This window comes from Dendronephthya gigantea, unplaced genomic scaffold (assembly GCF_004324835.1).
Source record: "Dendronephthya gigantea isolate DGI-Jeju-01 unplaced genomic scaffold, DenGig_1.0 000032F, whole genome shotgun sequence".
Classification (NCBI taxonomy): Eukaryota; Metazoa; Cnidaria; class Anthozoa; order Malacalcyonacea; family Nephtheidae; genus Dendronephthya; species Dendronephthya gigantea.
The window spans coordinates 2,201,499-2,214,080 of NW_021163042.1; the positions used below are offsets into that span (position 1 = coordinate 2,201,499).

The 12,582-nt window shown below is 36.9% G+C and overlaps 2 protein-coding genes across 3 annotated transcripts; both read right to left on the reverse strand.

The window, feature by feature from the left end:
• Positions 1–667: 667 nt before the first annotated feature.
• LOC114524981 (coiled-coil domain-containing protein 63-like) lies at positions 668–2,910 on the reverse strand. Its single transcript, XM_028546239.1, has 4 exons — positions 2,438–2,910; positions 2,026–2,275; positions 1,548–1,733; positions 668–1,387 (listed from the first exon to the last, which is right to left on the reverse strand). Exons 1-4 carry the CDS (start codon positions 2,908–2,910, stop codon positions 668–670), a joined length of 1,629 nt encoding a protein of 542 aa, XP_028402040.1.
• A 1,967-nt stretch (positions 2,911–4,877) lies between these two features.
• LOC114524937 (ras-related protein Rap-2b-like) lies at positions 4,878–11,621 on the reverse strand. 2 transcript variants are annotated; one of them, XM_028546172.1, is made up of 4 exons: positions 10,240–11,620; positions 8,295–8,351; positions 7,430–7,503; positions 4,878–5,578 (listed from the first exon to the last, which is right to left on the reverse strand). In XM_028546172.1, the coding sequence occupies exons 1-4, from the start codon at positions 10,721–10,723 to the stop codon at positions 5,225–5,227; spliced, it is 969 nt and encodes a 322-aa protein (XP_028401973.1). In that variant the 5' UTR covers positions 10,724–11,620; the 3' UTR covers positions 4,878–5,224. The 2 variants fall into 2 exon arrangements, with proteins under 2 accessions (XP_028401973.1, XP_028401974.1); XM_028546173.1 differs by lacking the exon at positions 8,295–8,351 and having other exon boundaries at positions 10,240–11,621.
• Between the last annotated feature and the right edge of the window lie 961 nt (positions 11,622–12,582).

Below are 12,582 nucleotides of genomic sequence, written 5' to 3' on the forward strand. Positions count from 1 at the left end.
GTTCACATTGTTCATATTATAGCCATATCCAAGAAATCTTTAATGGCTGCCTGAATGAATTATTGCAATTACTACATCCGCACGCAAGATACGTATATATAGATAAACCCTGGTTTACAATATTGTCAGACCCAGCGACAACGTTCCATCTAAATTAACAATCCTCGACTTTTTTATCGACGACTACAAAAAAATGCTATTATTTTTTTCTTTCATTTAAATATGGAATCTACATGTGAAAGACTGTATACTGTACACTATATATTTAGCCTCCCCTCCCCAAATTAAGCTGATAAAATGTTTTGAAATTCAACTTTGTAATTTCAATTGCATATACTTTGTAGTAACGCATGTCACACATGCAGGTCGCATTCAGAAATTAGAAATTGTGCCCTTGTCGGTAAAAATGTGCATTGTGGATAGCAAAATAACATCATTCTCAAATTAACAATAATACATGTTTAGTACACGTTTATTAGACGTTAAGACGTATTGCATTTAAATGCCTCGCAGACCTTGCACCTTCGAAAAGCTTTCGGGAAATTTTTTACATCATATATTCTACATCACATTACCATGGTTTAAAATCATGATTTATTCGAAAAAATTTAAAAAATATGGCTCAGTATGAATTACAGAAACGAACCAGTAGTTTCATGTCACCGCCTTATACAACACTTCGAACTTGCTTCTTCGGATCCGCTGTCACCTCTCTCACACACACAACTCCTTTGTTGACTAACGCTTTAGCTTCTTTAAAAGATACTGGTTGGCTATCTGCGAGGTCGCATATTGGGCCACCTATGTCATCGTCGTCGGCAATTGAGGGTGGTTTGATAGACAATGGTGGATACTTTTCTGCCGCCACAGGAAATATTGCATCAGCTATCATAAGATGCTTGTTTGCGTCTTCTAAACCGTGTTTCAATTTTTGAATGCAGTGCACTTGAAGCAGCTCGTTGGTACGTTGTTCGATGATGCCAAGAAAAGACATCACGTTTTCCTCGGTTAAGCCATTGGTATTGCCAAGAAGATCAGTCACGGCAGAACGATTGCATTTCACACTTCTAAATAGATGATCAATCCTCGGTTTAACTTGCTCCAACATTTTTTTAGCTTGCTTGTATTGTTCTTGTATCTTCTGCTTCTTCGAGCAAACATCCGAGAATCTTACTTCGAGTTTACTCAGGATCTCTCTGCGTCGTTTGTCGACCTGCGTGCTCGTCTTTTCCATATCTGCCATGTCTGCCTTTCTTTCTCTTATCTCTTCCTGGAGAGCCTCGATCTCGGTACTCACTTCATTCACGTAGTTAAATTGAGCAAAATTTTCGTCCTCAATTTTGATAAACCGCGAAACCAACTGATCAATATCGTAAATGCCAGTTACCTGCGAATGCAAAACAAATGGTTAAGGAATTTTGAAGGAAAGACATAGAAGTGATCATTATCCGGACAGAGAGAAAAAATTCAAAATTTTGATCTAATTTAAGGTGGGGTGGTTTAAAATTGAGAAACTTTCCGGTTATGGTAACAATTTACACGTTTACCTCTCTTATTTTGCTAAATATCTCTTCGTACTTGGTGGCTTCTACTTTAAGATTTCCAAGTAAGTTCGTCATACGCTTGTTTTGACGCTTGAAGATAGCCTGTTCTAAGATACCTGAGCGATCTTCGGTTTTCGTGCTCATGAAAATTCGAAGCTTTCGATCATGATCAATAATCCTCATAACGTCCTGAGGAGGAAAAGAATAAAAACTAAATATTGCAGCTGATTAAACAAAAACTACGGTATGATTTATATCGTTACATGACGGCATAAGCAGGAACAGATGATCGATCTTTAAAAACAACGAATTGTTACTATCATAATATCTGGATATACCATAGCATATATAGTTTTCATTTCTTTTCAAACCAAATTGGGAGAATTGCAAAGCGATTAGACTAAATGTCTGAGTATTTATACCTTTTGTTTCAAATTACAAAGCGATTAGCCTAAAATTTTGTCTGTTTTTACAATTTTACCTTTAATTCCATGTTATAGAGAGCAAGGTCACGTTCCGCTTTTTCTCTCAAGAACGCCATACGATGTTGAGCTTCATCGCGAGCATGAAAATATCCAAGACTAGATTCAACCACATTGTCTATTTCTGTTTTTCCATGCTTGAATTCTCTTCGTAGCCTTCTGAATAACTCGCGGAATCGCATCTTTTGAACTGAGATGTAATCGATGGTCCCTTTTAGTTTTGAATTTTTCGTCAAAATCTTGTTAAATCTAAATGTATCAAGAAAAAAAGCATTAAATATTTCGGTCGCCTGGCAGTTACAGTTATATCTACTATATATAAACTGACAAATTAGCCAGCAAGGAAGGCAGCACTCTTCTTTCCAATACTTCAATCGGTGTAATCTTGCTTTCATATTACGATTGACTAACCTCATATTTGCAGTGTAAACGCGATTTTCCATAATACGAATGTGCCTCTGAATAGAAAATTGATCCAAAGTCTGTGCCTTCTTACACAAAATCTGCTTCTTAAACACTCTCTCTTTTGTTGCGTCTATACGTTTATCGAGTGCAACTAAAGCATGATTGCCCTCGGAAAACGCCTCTTGCACAATGATATCTTTTTCTAACAATTTGTTCAATTTTTTCACGTTTCCTTTGTCAAAATCTCTGTTGTATCGACTAAGTGAAACATTTAATAACGCCTCCATATCTTCATGTTCTCTCACGAGTTTTTCAATCTCGCATTCTTGGCGCCGGAGAATGTTATCGGTCTCCACTTTGTAGCTTTTTTTCTCATTTTTCATCTTACGATAATGTCTTTCCAGTGCTTCCAACTCTTGTTGGTACTCCAACTGTGCGTCAGCCACATCGTTTCTGCTCTCTGATCTGGATATCGGCATGATTTACACTCTAAGGAAACTGAAACAATTGACAGGTTCGCAGAAACGCATATGAATACACTTACTGGTTGCCAGGTGACAACATGCATGCGAGCGCGGTTTGATCTAATGACGTACTTAATTAACATAAAGGGCGCGTGCCACTGAACCAATCACAGCTAAACAAAGCCACATTTGGCATTTTCGGTCCAATTTTAAAGCCGCATTTGACAAGACGTCGAAGTTAACAGGTCTTTCCTTCCCAATTAGCCTCAATGCACGAGCTATATGTCATTTCCGTAACATAATTTTTCATCGTGGGGATGAGGGGACATGTGCCGAAGACTGGGCGAAGAGTGTGAAATATATAGCAAGTCACTCTTTTCCCTAGACACGTAATCAAAGTATGGGATAAACCATAGGCAGCCCAGAATGAGTGGAATATTTTAAAACGGTAATCTTTTATCAGCGAAGCTTTAAAAGTCTTACACTTTCCCGCGATTTGCTCTCTTGGCGCTCGCGTGTGTATGCACGAATGCTCCTAACCTGCGATCAGGCTTTCTTTTTTTTGGAGAGGGGATCGCGGGTTAGAATGCACCAATCTAATCCTGTTCACTGGTCTAATCAGTCTAATATTATGACAAGGTTGGCAATTTCAAAATCTGATTTGGGAAGACCTTGAATAATCTGCGTCATTTAAACTTTTTTGGAAAGCGTCCATCCCGTTAATTACTGTTAAGTATTTTCGGATTATATTATAGGATGTGAGTGAACGTTCGTGGCACTGAAAAAAGTGACTAATTATATTGACCTATGTAAGGCAATATAATTAAGACCAATCCCGATGTTTGAGTGTATTTATTATATATGAAATGGGTAGCGTGGTGACCGATCATTCTAGAGAATGACCTTCAATGAAACATCCCCCCCCCCTTCTCTAGAATTGACCGGTGGCGGTTGCTGCATAAGGTATGTTAAAATGATGATGTTAAGAATTCGATGATGCCGATTAAGTGTAAAATAGTTATAACCGCATAATTCGAAAATCTAACAGGCTAAAACCTTCCCTTTTTTTCCAAGACGTCTGGGCAGTTGTTCAGTCAAAGCGGGTTATCTTAAACTCTCCTTGGGTTAGTGAATTCAAATGTTTAAAATTTTTAAACAGCTTATCATGAATCGAGGTGAATATTTTTACAGGAATCTTGTGTGGTTTGATGGAAACTCTTTTAAACTCGCATATTTTATGATGGAACGATCATGAATAAAAACATAATCGAAAATGGTTTGTTCAACAACCACCCCCTACAGGACTGACGTGATCTCTGCCGGCTTTCAATATCCGGTGTACAGCTGGATATTAAAGTTATACCTCAACCATTTCCAGTATGAGAAAATACATGCCAAGGTCATATCAAAAGTAAACACATTTTAAAAATTAAAGACCTGCAACTACTCCTATATATAAAACATATGAGTTGCATTTGCGGGGGAGTTAAACTCAGGGTTAAAATTTTGCATTTGCATTGAATGAATGACAGCGCTCTGTGTCAAGCACAATACTGAATCAGATTCCAATTGCCTAATTTTGTTGTGTTTAAAAATTGGCGGGTAGACTCATATGCCGGGAGAACTAAGTTATACTAAAAAAATTTTTGCATGTAGCCTACTTACCAGCTTAGAGACACCAGGACGATACAGATACCTATTCCTATACGCTATACTCTAAAATCTATATCTCTATCAATTCTACCTATTGTGCCTATACCTACATGACAACATTTCATTTTGTGTAGAATACTATATATTTTCGACAATCTTTTTTGACTATCAGGTTTCATAACCAGACATAGTTCCTTTAGAAAACTTAAGAATATATCTTCTAGCAGGTCAATTGTAAAGTGTGTGTTTGTTCCCATATTTACAATTGAATAATTTATACAGCCATTCAGGATGTATCGAAGCACACAAATGAGACGATATTACAACTTTCATTTTTATTAAACTGTTATTTACAGTTTTGTGTGCCCTTTCAATTGAAAGGACTAATAATATATTCTAGCAATCCTCATCCTGACTCATGTGTGTGAAAATGCCTGCGAACCGTTTATTTTAGTCATCTGTAAGTGTTGAACTACTCTGAGTTAGGGTCACTAAGATTAGATTTAAGTAAACAAAGCAAATATATATCAGAGAAGATTTGAAACCAATCATGTATGATTAGAAATAAATTCCACAAACGGCAAATGAATATATACTGACAACGGTGCACCGATTAACATTCGAGCATGGAGGGCAACCTCCTCTTCACCACAGCCCGCTGTGGGATATAATTTTCTTATCTTGCGAAGAAGTTCTTTAGTGAATTCATTCGACCATTCTTTTTCGAGATAACTCTCATTTGTTTAACAAGGTCATGAAATATGACTGGGACATTGATATTGTTCATAGCTGACGTTTCGTAAAAAGTACATTCATACTCAACAGCAAAGTTTCTACCTTCATTACGTGGAACAACTCGATCATATTTCAGGTCAACCTTGTTGCCAACCAAAACAATCGAAGAACCTTTCGCTTTCTTCACTTCTCGTATCAGTTTTACCAACTGTTTTGCGGTTTCAAAACTTAAGCGGTCGTTGATAGAATATATCACAATAAAGCCTTGGCCTTCGTTCAAATATACAGGCTCAGTCTAAAAAAAAATGGACAGTGAGCCGCCTTATCATTCATTGGTATCAATGAGATTAGTAAACCTTTGCTCTACTTCTAATTCTGTGTTTTCACAAAGAAGTCATGTTCGTGGTTGTCAGAAACGTTTACACCGGCGACTTTGGTGAATGATAATAATCAGAAAACTTCATTTCAATCAGGACCATCGTCGTTCGTCAGGGAAACATGATGGCTTTCTCAGTCATAAATTATATTCAACAAATTCAATTACTTTTTATAAGTACCCTGATAAACCCAACCCTTTTAACTAACGTCCTGCGCAGGCTTATTGTAATCTCTTTTGTTCAGAATTTGCAGCCAATGAGGTTTATGAGGAATATCTCAAACAAGAATACACGCATGTATATATCTGTTTCCATGAAGATGGCAACAAACTGATGATGTGCCTATAACTGTCGTATATAACTGTTATTTCATAAATACGGGGGATATAATTTTCCATATAGAGTGGCTTTGTCAATCTTCGACAAGGGAGGCTGTCTTGGTAAAGTTCTCCCAGTACATAAAAGGTAATGTTTTACCACCTCCTAGCTCAGGCCACCATTCAAGTCATTATGTTACTATATCTAGTCATTGGGTTTATTTTTAGATACTTAACAGTTATCAAAATAGATCTTTAAACAAATAGGCGGCGGACCAAATACAAAGTGGTCAATTTATCAACGCGAAACCAAATTTACTTTGGGAGGAAATCTTGTAAGCGTGTCGCAGGATTAGCCAAATCAAGAGGCTTAATGGGTGACGTTTTTCTCGAATAAATCGGATGACATGCTTGTTGTTTTAATAATTTAAGGATGATGTTTCTCGAGGTATTCAATTTCACGGAGGTTTGCGCCGTATTAATTTCTAGATGGAATTTTATCGATCATTGCGCGTTTCATCGCTCAAGAATGTTTTTATATTGCTTTACAATATGTTTATATATGTCGTTTGATCTTCCCGGCCATACCGAAAACCATTTGTTAAATTTCCAATTGGGTTTTTTCGCCGCAGATTACAACACATATAAATATATAAATATATGTTGACTGGAATGTTCTCCATCACAATATCGCAATCCGACCTGATCAAAACACTTGCAGCAGGTGGCCTGAGTATTTAAAAATAGTTCAAAGCTATATTTTAGGATCTCACCGAGGCGCCAGCCTGTGCTGTATATTCGTATTGTCCGTACCCTGAAGCCTCCCTTGCTCAGAGCATGTGGCGTGCCATAGATACAGATGTTTGCGGGGGAGGCTGAATGACTAACGCGGCATTGTAGGTTTGAGAAAGTGTAAATGAGTTAAAACAACTTAAAGGCTCTGCAGCAATTTGTCTTTCTATTTGTAAAAGATAGTGTGATAATTAATTTATTGAAAGCGGTAATTTTTTTCTATAACAAAAAAGTTGTGGTGGTGTAGCGTAGCGTGCGAAGTATTTCCGGACTATTTTTAACAATTAATTAAGGCGCACGGTCATGAAGTTAGCTTTTTTAATTACGGCGTTTTGTGCCTGGAATTCATACATACCGGTTCAAAAAGGCAAACAGCATAAATTAATTCTAAGAACAAACATGCGTGATGTCGGTTTCTCAACGCCTAATCTTATTAAAATTCTCTACTTCCTTTTCGTTGCATGCACATGCATCCTAGTCCAACTGTGCATGGGTATGCCACTTGTATCCATTCATTTGTCATAAAAATACGACAGTGCAAAGTTAGTTTGGTTAAAGCTAGTTTTCTATCGTTCTCTTTTTAAATAGAAAGGCAGAGGAAACTATTTACAAGGGCTCTGGGAAAGTATTCACATCGAACGAATATTAGGTTATGCTCACCGTATTAGCTGTATCCAAGATATGTAGGTCTCCAATCTCATCGTCAATCTCTGCTAGCATTTCATAATTCATTTCTATATCCAAAAAACAAAATTATTTGTCCGTGTTTACTTTATGGGCAATTTGTCTCTTTGCTAAAATAAAGGCACGATATATATACCGTGAGAGATTTAATTTAGCGACAGAAAGTCAAGAACTTGTATATTCAGAAACAACTTTCAGACTTGTCAGGCCTTTTAAAGATATGGTTTTAAAAAGTCTCGAATCAGACCAAATTATCTCCGAGTGAATATTTTAGCTAACATTTAGTGCCTCACGGGGTTCAGCTATCATGCAGTATACATTGAAATTGCAAATACAGCACGCCACGGGAGGGGCCAAATTATTTAAATACGATTATCAATATTCACTGAACAAAAGTCAAAACGTTTGTTGAAATACAAATATTAAGAGCCTCGAAATAAAATTTAAAGTTTTTCATGCAACGTTTTATTACACGATAACCTGGCAGGTTTCACACTTCGGCTATATCTTAGTTAATATATAGTATATATATACTATACATATTTCTTTCACCAGGTTTCAATTTCGCAACTGATCAATCGTGCATTGCAATCATGTTTATACAATTGTAAAACAACTGTGAACGAGAACTAAGACAACTTCAATTAGATTTTATCGGTGTTAAAATTCCTATCGTTTTGTCGTTATTAGCCGTGCATGCAAGAACCTATAGCTATATACGTCGGTAATTTTACTTGTCTCTCATATAACAAAGATATATCTTTGTAATTTTGAATTCAAAATTGACAGTTTATATATTCAGATGATTATCACAGTTATTTGACGATTATTACATCCTTACCTAATGTCGGATGGTATTCGTAAATAAATCTGCCGGTCGAGAACCTTACGAGCAGAGCTGTAAACAAGAAAAAGAAGGAAAGACTTATTAAGTAATTGTGAGCTAATTGTTTCGTGCTGTCGCCTGAATTCATGAATTAGTTATATAATACTGTTTTTCGCATCGATAAAGTGACAAAAAGCTACAAGGCATTCGTCCAATTTAGAATAAGTTAGACCTCTGTGTTGACCGCGTAACGTTTTCTGGTATTTTTTGTGAATTGTATTGTGAATAACGCCTGCCGCAATCCTGCAGTTACAACCACATGTTGCTCGATTAATTGTATGACTTTCAGGTGGCCATTATAACAAATGGTATTCGGTTATACTAAAAGGTATAGTTGGTCGATGATGACAAATTTGAAAATGTGACAAATTTATCAGTTTAATTGGCTTAAGACGACAAACAAAACCTTTTTCAATGCGGACTAAAAAAGTATAAATCCTCGTATATGAACTTAAAACATTTTCCACATGCAACATTGCAATATTCAAACCCTCCAGCTAATTTATGAACGGATTGATTGTGTGGGCGCGTCCTCAATTAAATTAATTAACTAATACTCATTAGGAATTGGGATGAATAATGACATAAATTGTGATAACGAGAAATGGAATGTGTTGGACGCGATGATTAGGATCCGAGCTTTCAGTCAACATCCTATGGCTAGCACAAGATATTAAATTTTTTTTCATGAAATTATTCTTTAATTCAAGTGAGACGACAATTTTTACATTGCAGGAAGTGCACGTTTGTTAATTACAAAAATGACTAAAAGAAGATTTTTTTATTTAATGCGATTTAGTTATCCGTTTATTGAGCAGTTTGAAGGAATTAAGGTTGTTGTTTTCCAAAAGGAAAAAAGCGCACACAATACATCTGTCTGAAATCCAATTAACTATGCATCATCTGCAGGAAATAAGGCACCAACAGTGTCAGAACAGGCAGTGGAATTAAAGAGCTATTTATTCTCAAAACTTGTACCTTTCGTGAGAGTGTCAATTGTATGTCAAAAATCACAAAATAGCTTCACTTTTGGCACCTTTTCTTGACTTAGAACACATGAATCATGTACATTAACTATATATTAATCCTGTAATATTGAACTAGAACAGGCCGACGGTATGAAAGTTGAACTTGTGCGTTTCCGAAGAAAAGACAGCAGAGCTTGATAGTATCGTTTCACGACTCATCACCAGTCTGGGATAATCACTACAATGTCGGTAAATGTCGGCACATTGTAAAGAGACCTTGAAATTTTGTATTTGCAAGTTTTCGTTGATATGCAAGCATTAAGAGTGTTTGAAAGCGGCGGGCGGTCTAAATAGCGTGTTGTGAATGGTTGTAGCAGCTGTTTAAAGGAACTCTGCAAATATTAAATTACGATCCCTTGAACTGATAAAGAATTTTTCTCGTTCCATAACACAGTCTGTTTGTTTCTTTGCAAAACAGCGAGTTAAAACTATGCGTGATCCACCAGGCTTGTGAATGTGTCCTCAGATTGTCTCCCCAGGTAACGACTGCGTTCCTACTTGGAGCCCTACAGTGCCAGGTAATAGCAACCGACGTAAATTCGCAAAGTGAGCATTGACATATATTCCGGTTAAAACACGTCTGACTTACAAAATAATAAATGTTTACCATTTTTTTTCACCAAGCACGTGTGAGCGGACGTGAAAGGCTACACGCACTTCTTCATGATTACTTGACGGGTTCAAGATGTGTTCAGGTCATGATAGCGATGTCATGGTATTAATGAATACAGTTAACAAAGATAAACTAACTAGTCGGGAGCAAAGTCAAAACATCGCATTGCATGTGCTCGCTCTTCAAATAGAACCGCAAAAATGATGTTTATTTAAAAGGACTATCACTATCCGTGTAGAAACAAATTGTAGCGACTTACCGGATTTACCAACGCCACCCTGTCCTAGTAAGACGATATGATAATCCTTAATAGAGCCAGCTTTCTTCAGGTTTTGTCGAGTTGTGTTTGTAATTTCGGTTGAGCACCAGTCCTGACCGCGTATGGTTAAACGTTTACCCGAACACTTATCGTTTTTCCGTTCGCTCGTTATAAGCGTCGGACTAGAAGGCCTTTTTGAAATAAAGTGATGATTGTTATTCCCGTTCCCGCATACAAGATTATTAATCGATGGGTCACTCGATGTTTGTTGCTTACTTCTGCCCTCCTCTGATAATTTTCCCATTTGATGAAACATAGGGCTGGAGCTTCGCGATAAATCGCACTTCGCTGATTTCTTTACCTTTAATTTCTCTTTGTCCTTCTTCCCATCCTCTGAATGAAATCCATTCTTTTCCCAATTATTATATTTAGATAAATGTTGTTGCAAAATAACAGCCGGAGCTGAACCGCGTCGTCGATGCATCTCAAGCGAAAATTTTTATACGAATATTCGTAAAATAACGATCCTTATATATTAATACTGTACGGCGCGAAACTTGGTTTTCAACCAATAAATAGCTGCTACCCAATGGCAATGCTGACGACCTATTCCGAATATTATATACGAGTTAACTGTGTAATTATCCACATTAGAGAGTAAATACCACTTAACTGGTATATTTCTGAGGAAATTCTTATGACAAACGACGTTGTAAAATATCTCGTCAGCTCCCAATGCAGCACGACAAAATGGCTTCTTGTCTACTCCTTTTTCTGCTCCTTGGTCAACACGCGTGATTCATTTACTTTGCTAGCTAAGTGATCGGCCTTTAATATTTATATGACGATGGATTTTGTTTGTTATTTAACATTCCTTCTCTCACACTGCGTTCTGAGTTTCAATTCCTGAAATAACGGAAAATACAGGATAGCTGTCAAACGCTAAGCAATGGGACTACTCTTGGTCAATCTCTTAACTTCTCGATACCTCGGCTACAATATTTCTGTTGGTTTATATTATCATCGGAGCCGCTGCTATGCGAGTCGCGTAATACGTCAGACCATGCCCTGGAGGTACAGGCACCCCCGTCTCACAGTGCCGTTCAATCAACAATGACTGTCGAATCTTTGTACCATATCACTATATCTCAACCCTGAGAAACAAATGCATAATCATTCAAAACCGAAACTCTTATATATGTTCTTACGGAGGTGTAATTCATACCTCTAAACCACAAACGAAACATGAGCATCTATTGGCGGAAAATTTTAACCACTTTTTGGCCTAACTAATTTCCTGTTATATCAGAACTGGTAAATGGACTGCTGTGTTTGGATGCTCCAACCTGCTAACTCATAAACGTTTCCTGCTAGAACTACTGTTCCAATAAGCTTAATTTTAACCACACGTTCAGCAGATGTTTCAGGCGCCGTGAACCGGAACGTTTCGACAGCCTGAACAGCGGCGGGCGTGTGAACAGTGTTTGGATATGATAAAATTTTGAGTTATACCAACTATTTTGCACCTTTTCAATCGATTATCGTGACAGCGAACTAGAAACAATTATTTGTACAAAACAAGGTATTTAGCAGACACGACAACTTTATTCTCTGTAGTCTGCACTGTGAACAGCTAGGTAATGCCTTTCAGTTGTTAGATAAGTTCACGATGCTAAGACGCTGTCTGCTCGCCATGGAGCAATTAAGTGCTCAGAGAGTTTTATTAATTTCAACCCACTTTTCTCGCTTCTTCTCTCTGTTTTTAGTGAATGGCTCACAGTAGTGTCATAATCAGGTAAAATGCAATCAATCATTGATGCAATAGCAAACGTTGTTTTCTAAACAAGAGGAGTTATTGAACATATAACGGGTACTCGAAACACTATAAACAGGCACATCATAGCATGTGATAGAGAGATCTTTCCAGAATTTTCTGGCAGCAAAGTCAATGAGCAAATAAAATAACTTGTCACTGATACTGTACATCTAATATTATGTACAACTATAAATATATATCTATATATGAGAGCGTCACGTCACCTTTGCCAGTTTTGAAAGTGAACGATATCTTTAGTCTATAAAATGCATGACCTCGTGCATTGTTACTGACTTGACCCTGGCTTTTATCCTGAATTGTTTGTTGTCTTCGTTCTCAGTTGATCAAGATCGATTGCAACAAAGAAATTCTTCTGTGCAAAAGTAAATAAAATTACTATAAACATAAAAGTTGACGTAACGGCAAATTATATAACTACTGACAAATGAATACATACGTTTATACTATTTTATGACACTAATTCATATTCATATAATCTAGAGTTTAAAACTGTATTTATATATAAA

Excerpts from the sequence above, each read along its gene's own strand:
- LOC114524981 (XM_028546239.1), bottom strand. The coding sequence starts at position 2,910 with ATGCCGATATCCAGATCAGAGAGCAGAAACGATGTGGCTGACGCACAG. Across the intron at positions 2,276-2,437 it reads GTTTACACTGCAAATATGAG|ATTTAACAAGATTTTGACGA; the intron begins GTTAGTCAATCG and ends TGATACATTTAG. Across the intron at positions 1,388-1,547 it reads TATTTAGCAAAATAAGAGAG|GTAACTGGCATTTACGATAT; the intron begins GTAAACGTGTAA and ends TTGCATTCGCAG.
- LOC114524937 (XM_028546172.1), bottom strand. The coding sequence starts at position 10,723 with ATGCATCGACGACGCGGTTCAGCTCCGGCTGTTATTTTGCAACAACAT. Across the intron at positions 8,352-10,239 it reads GGGTGGCGTTGGTAAATCCG|CTCTGCTCGTAAGGTTCTCG; the intron begins GTAAGTCGCTAC and ends TCTTGTTTACAG. Across the intron at positions 5,579-7,429 it reads TCTTGGATACAGCTAATACG|ACTGAGCCTGTATATTTGAA; the intron begins GTGAGCATAACC and ends ATTTTTTTTTAG.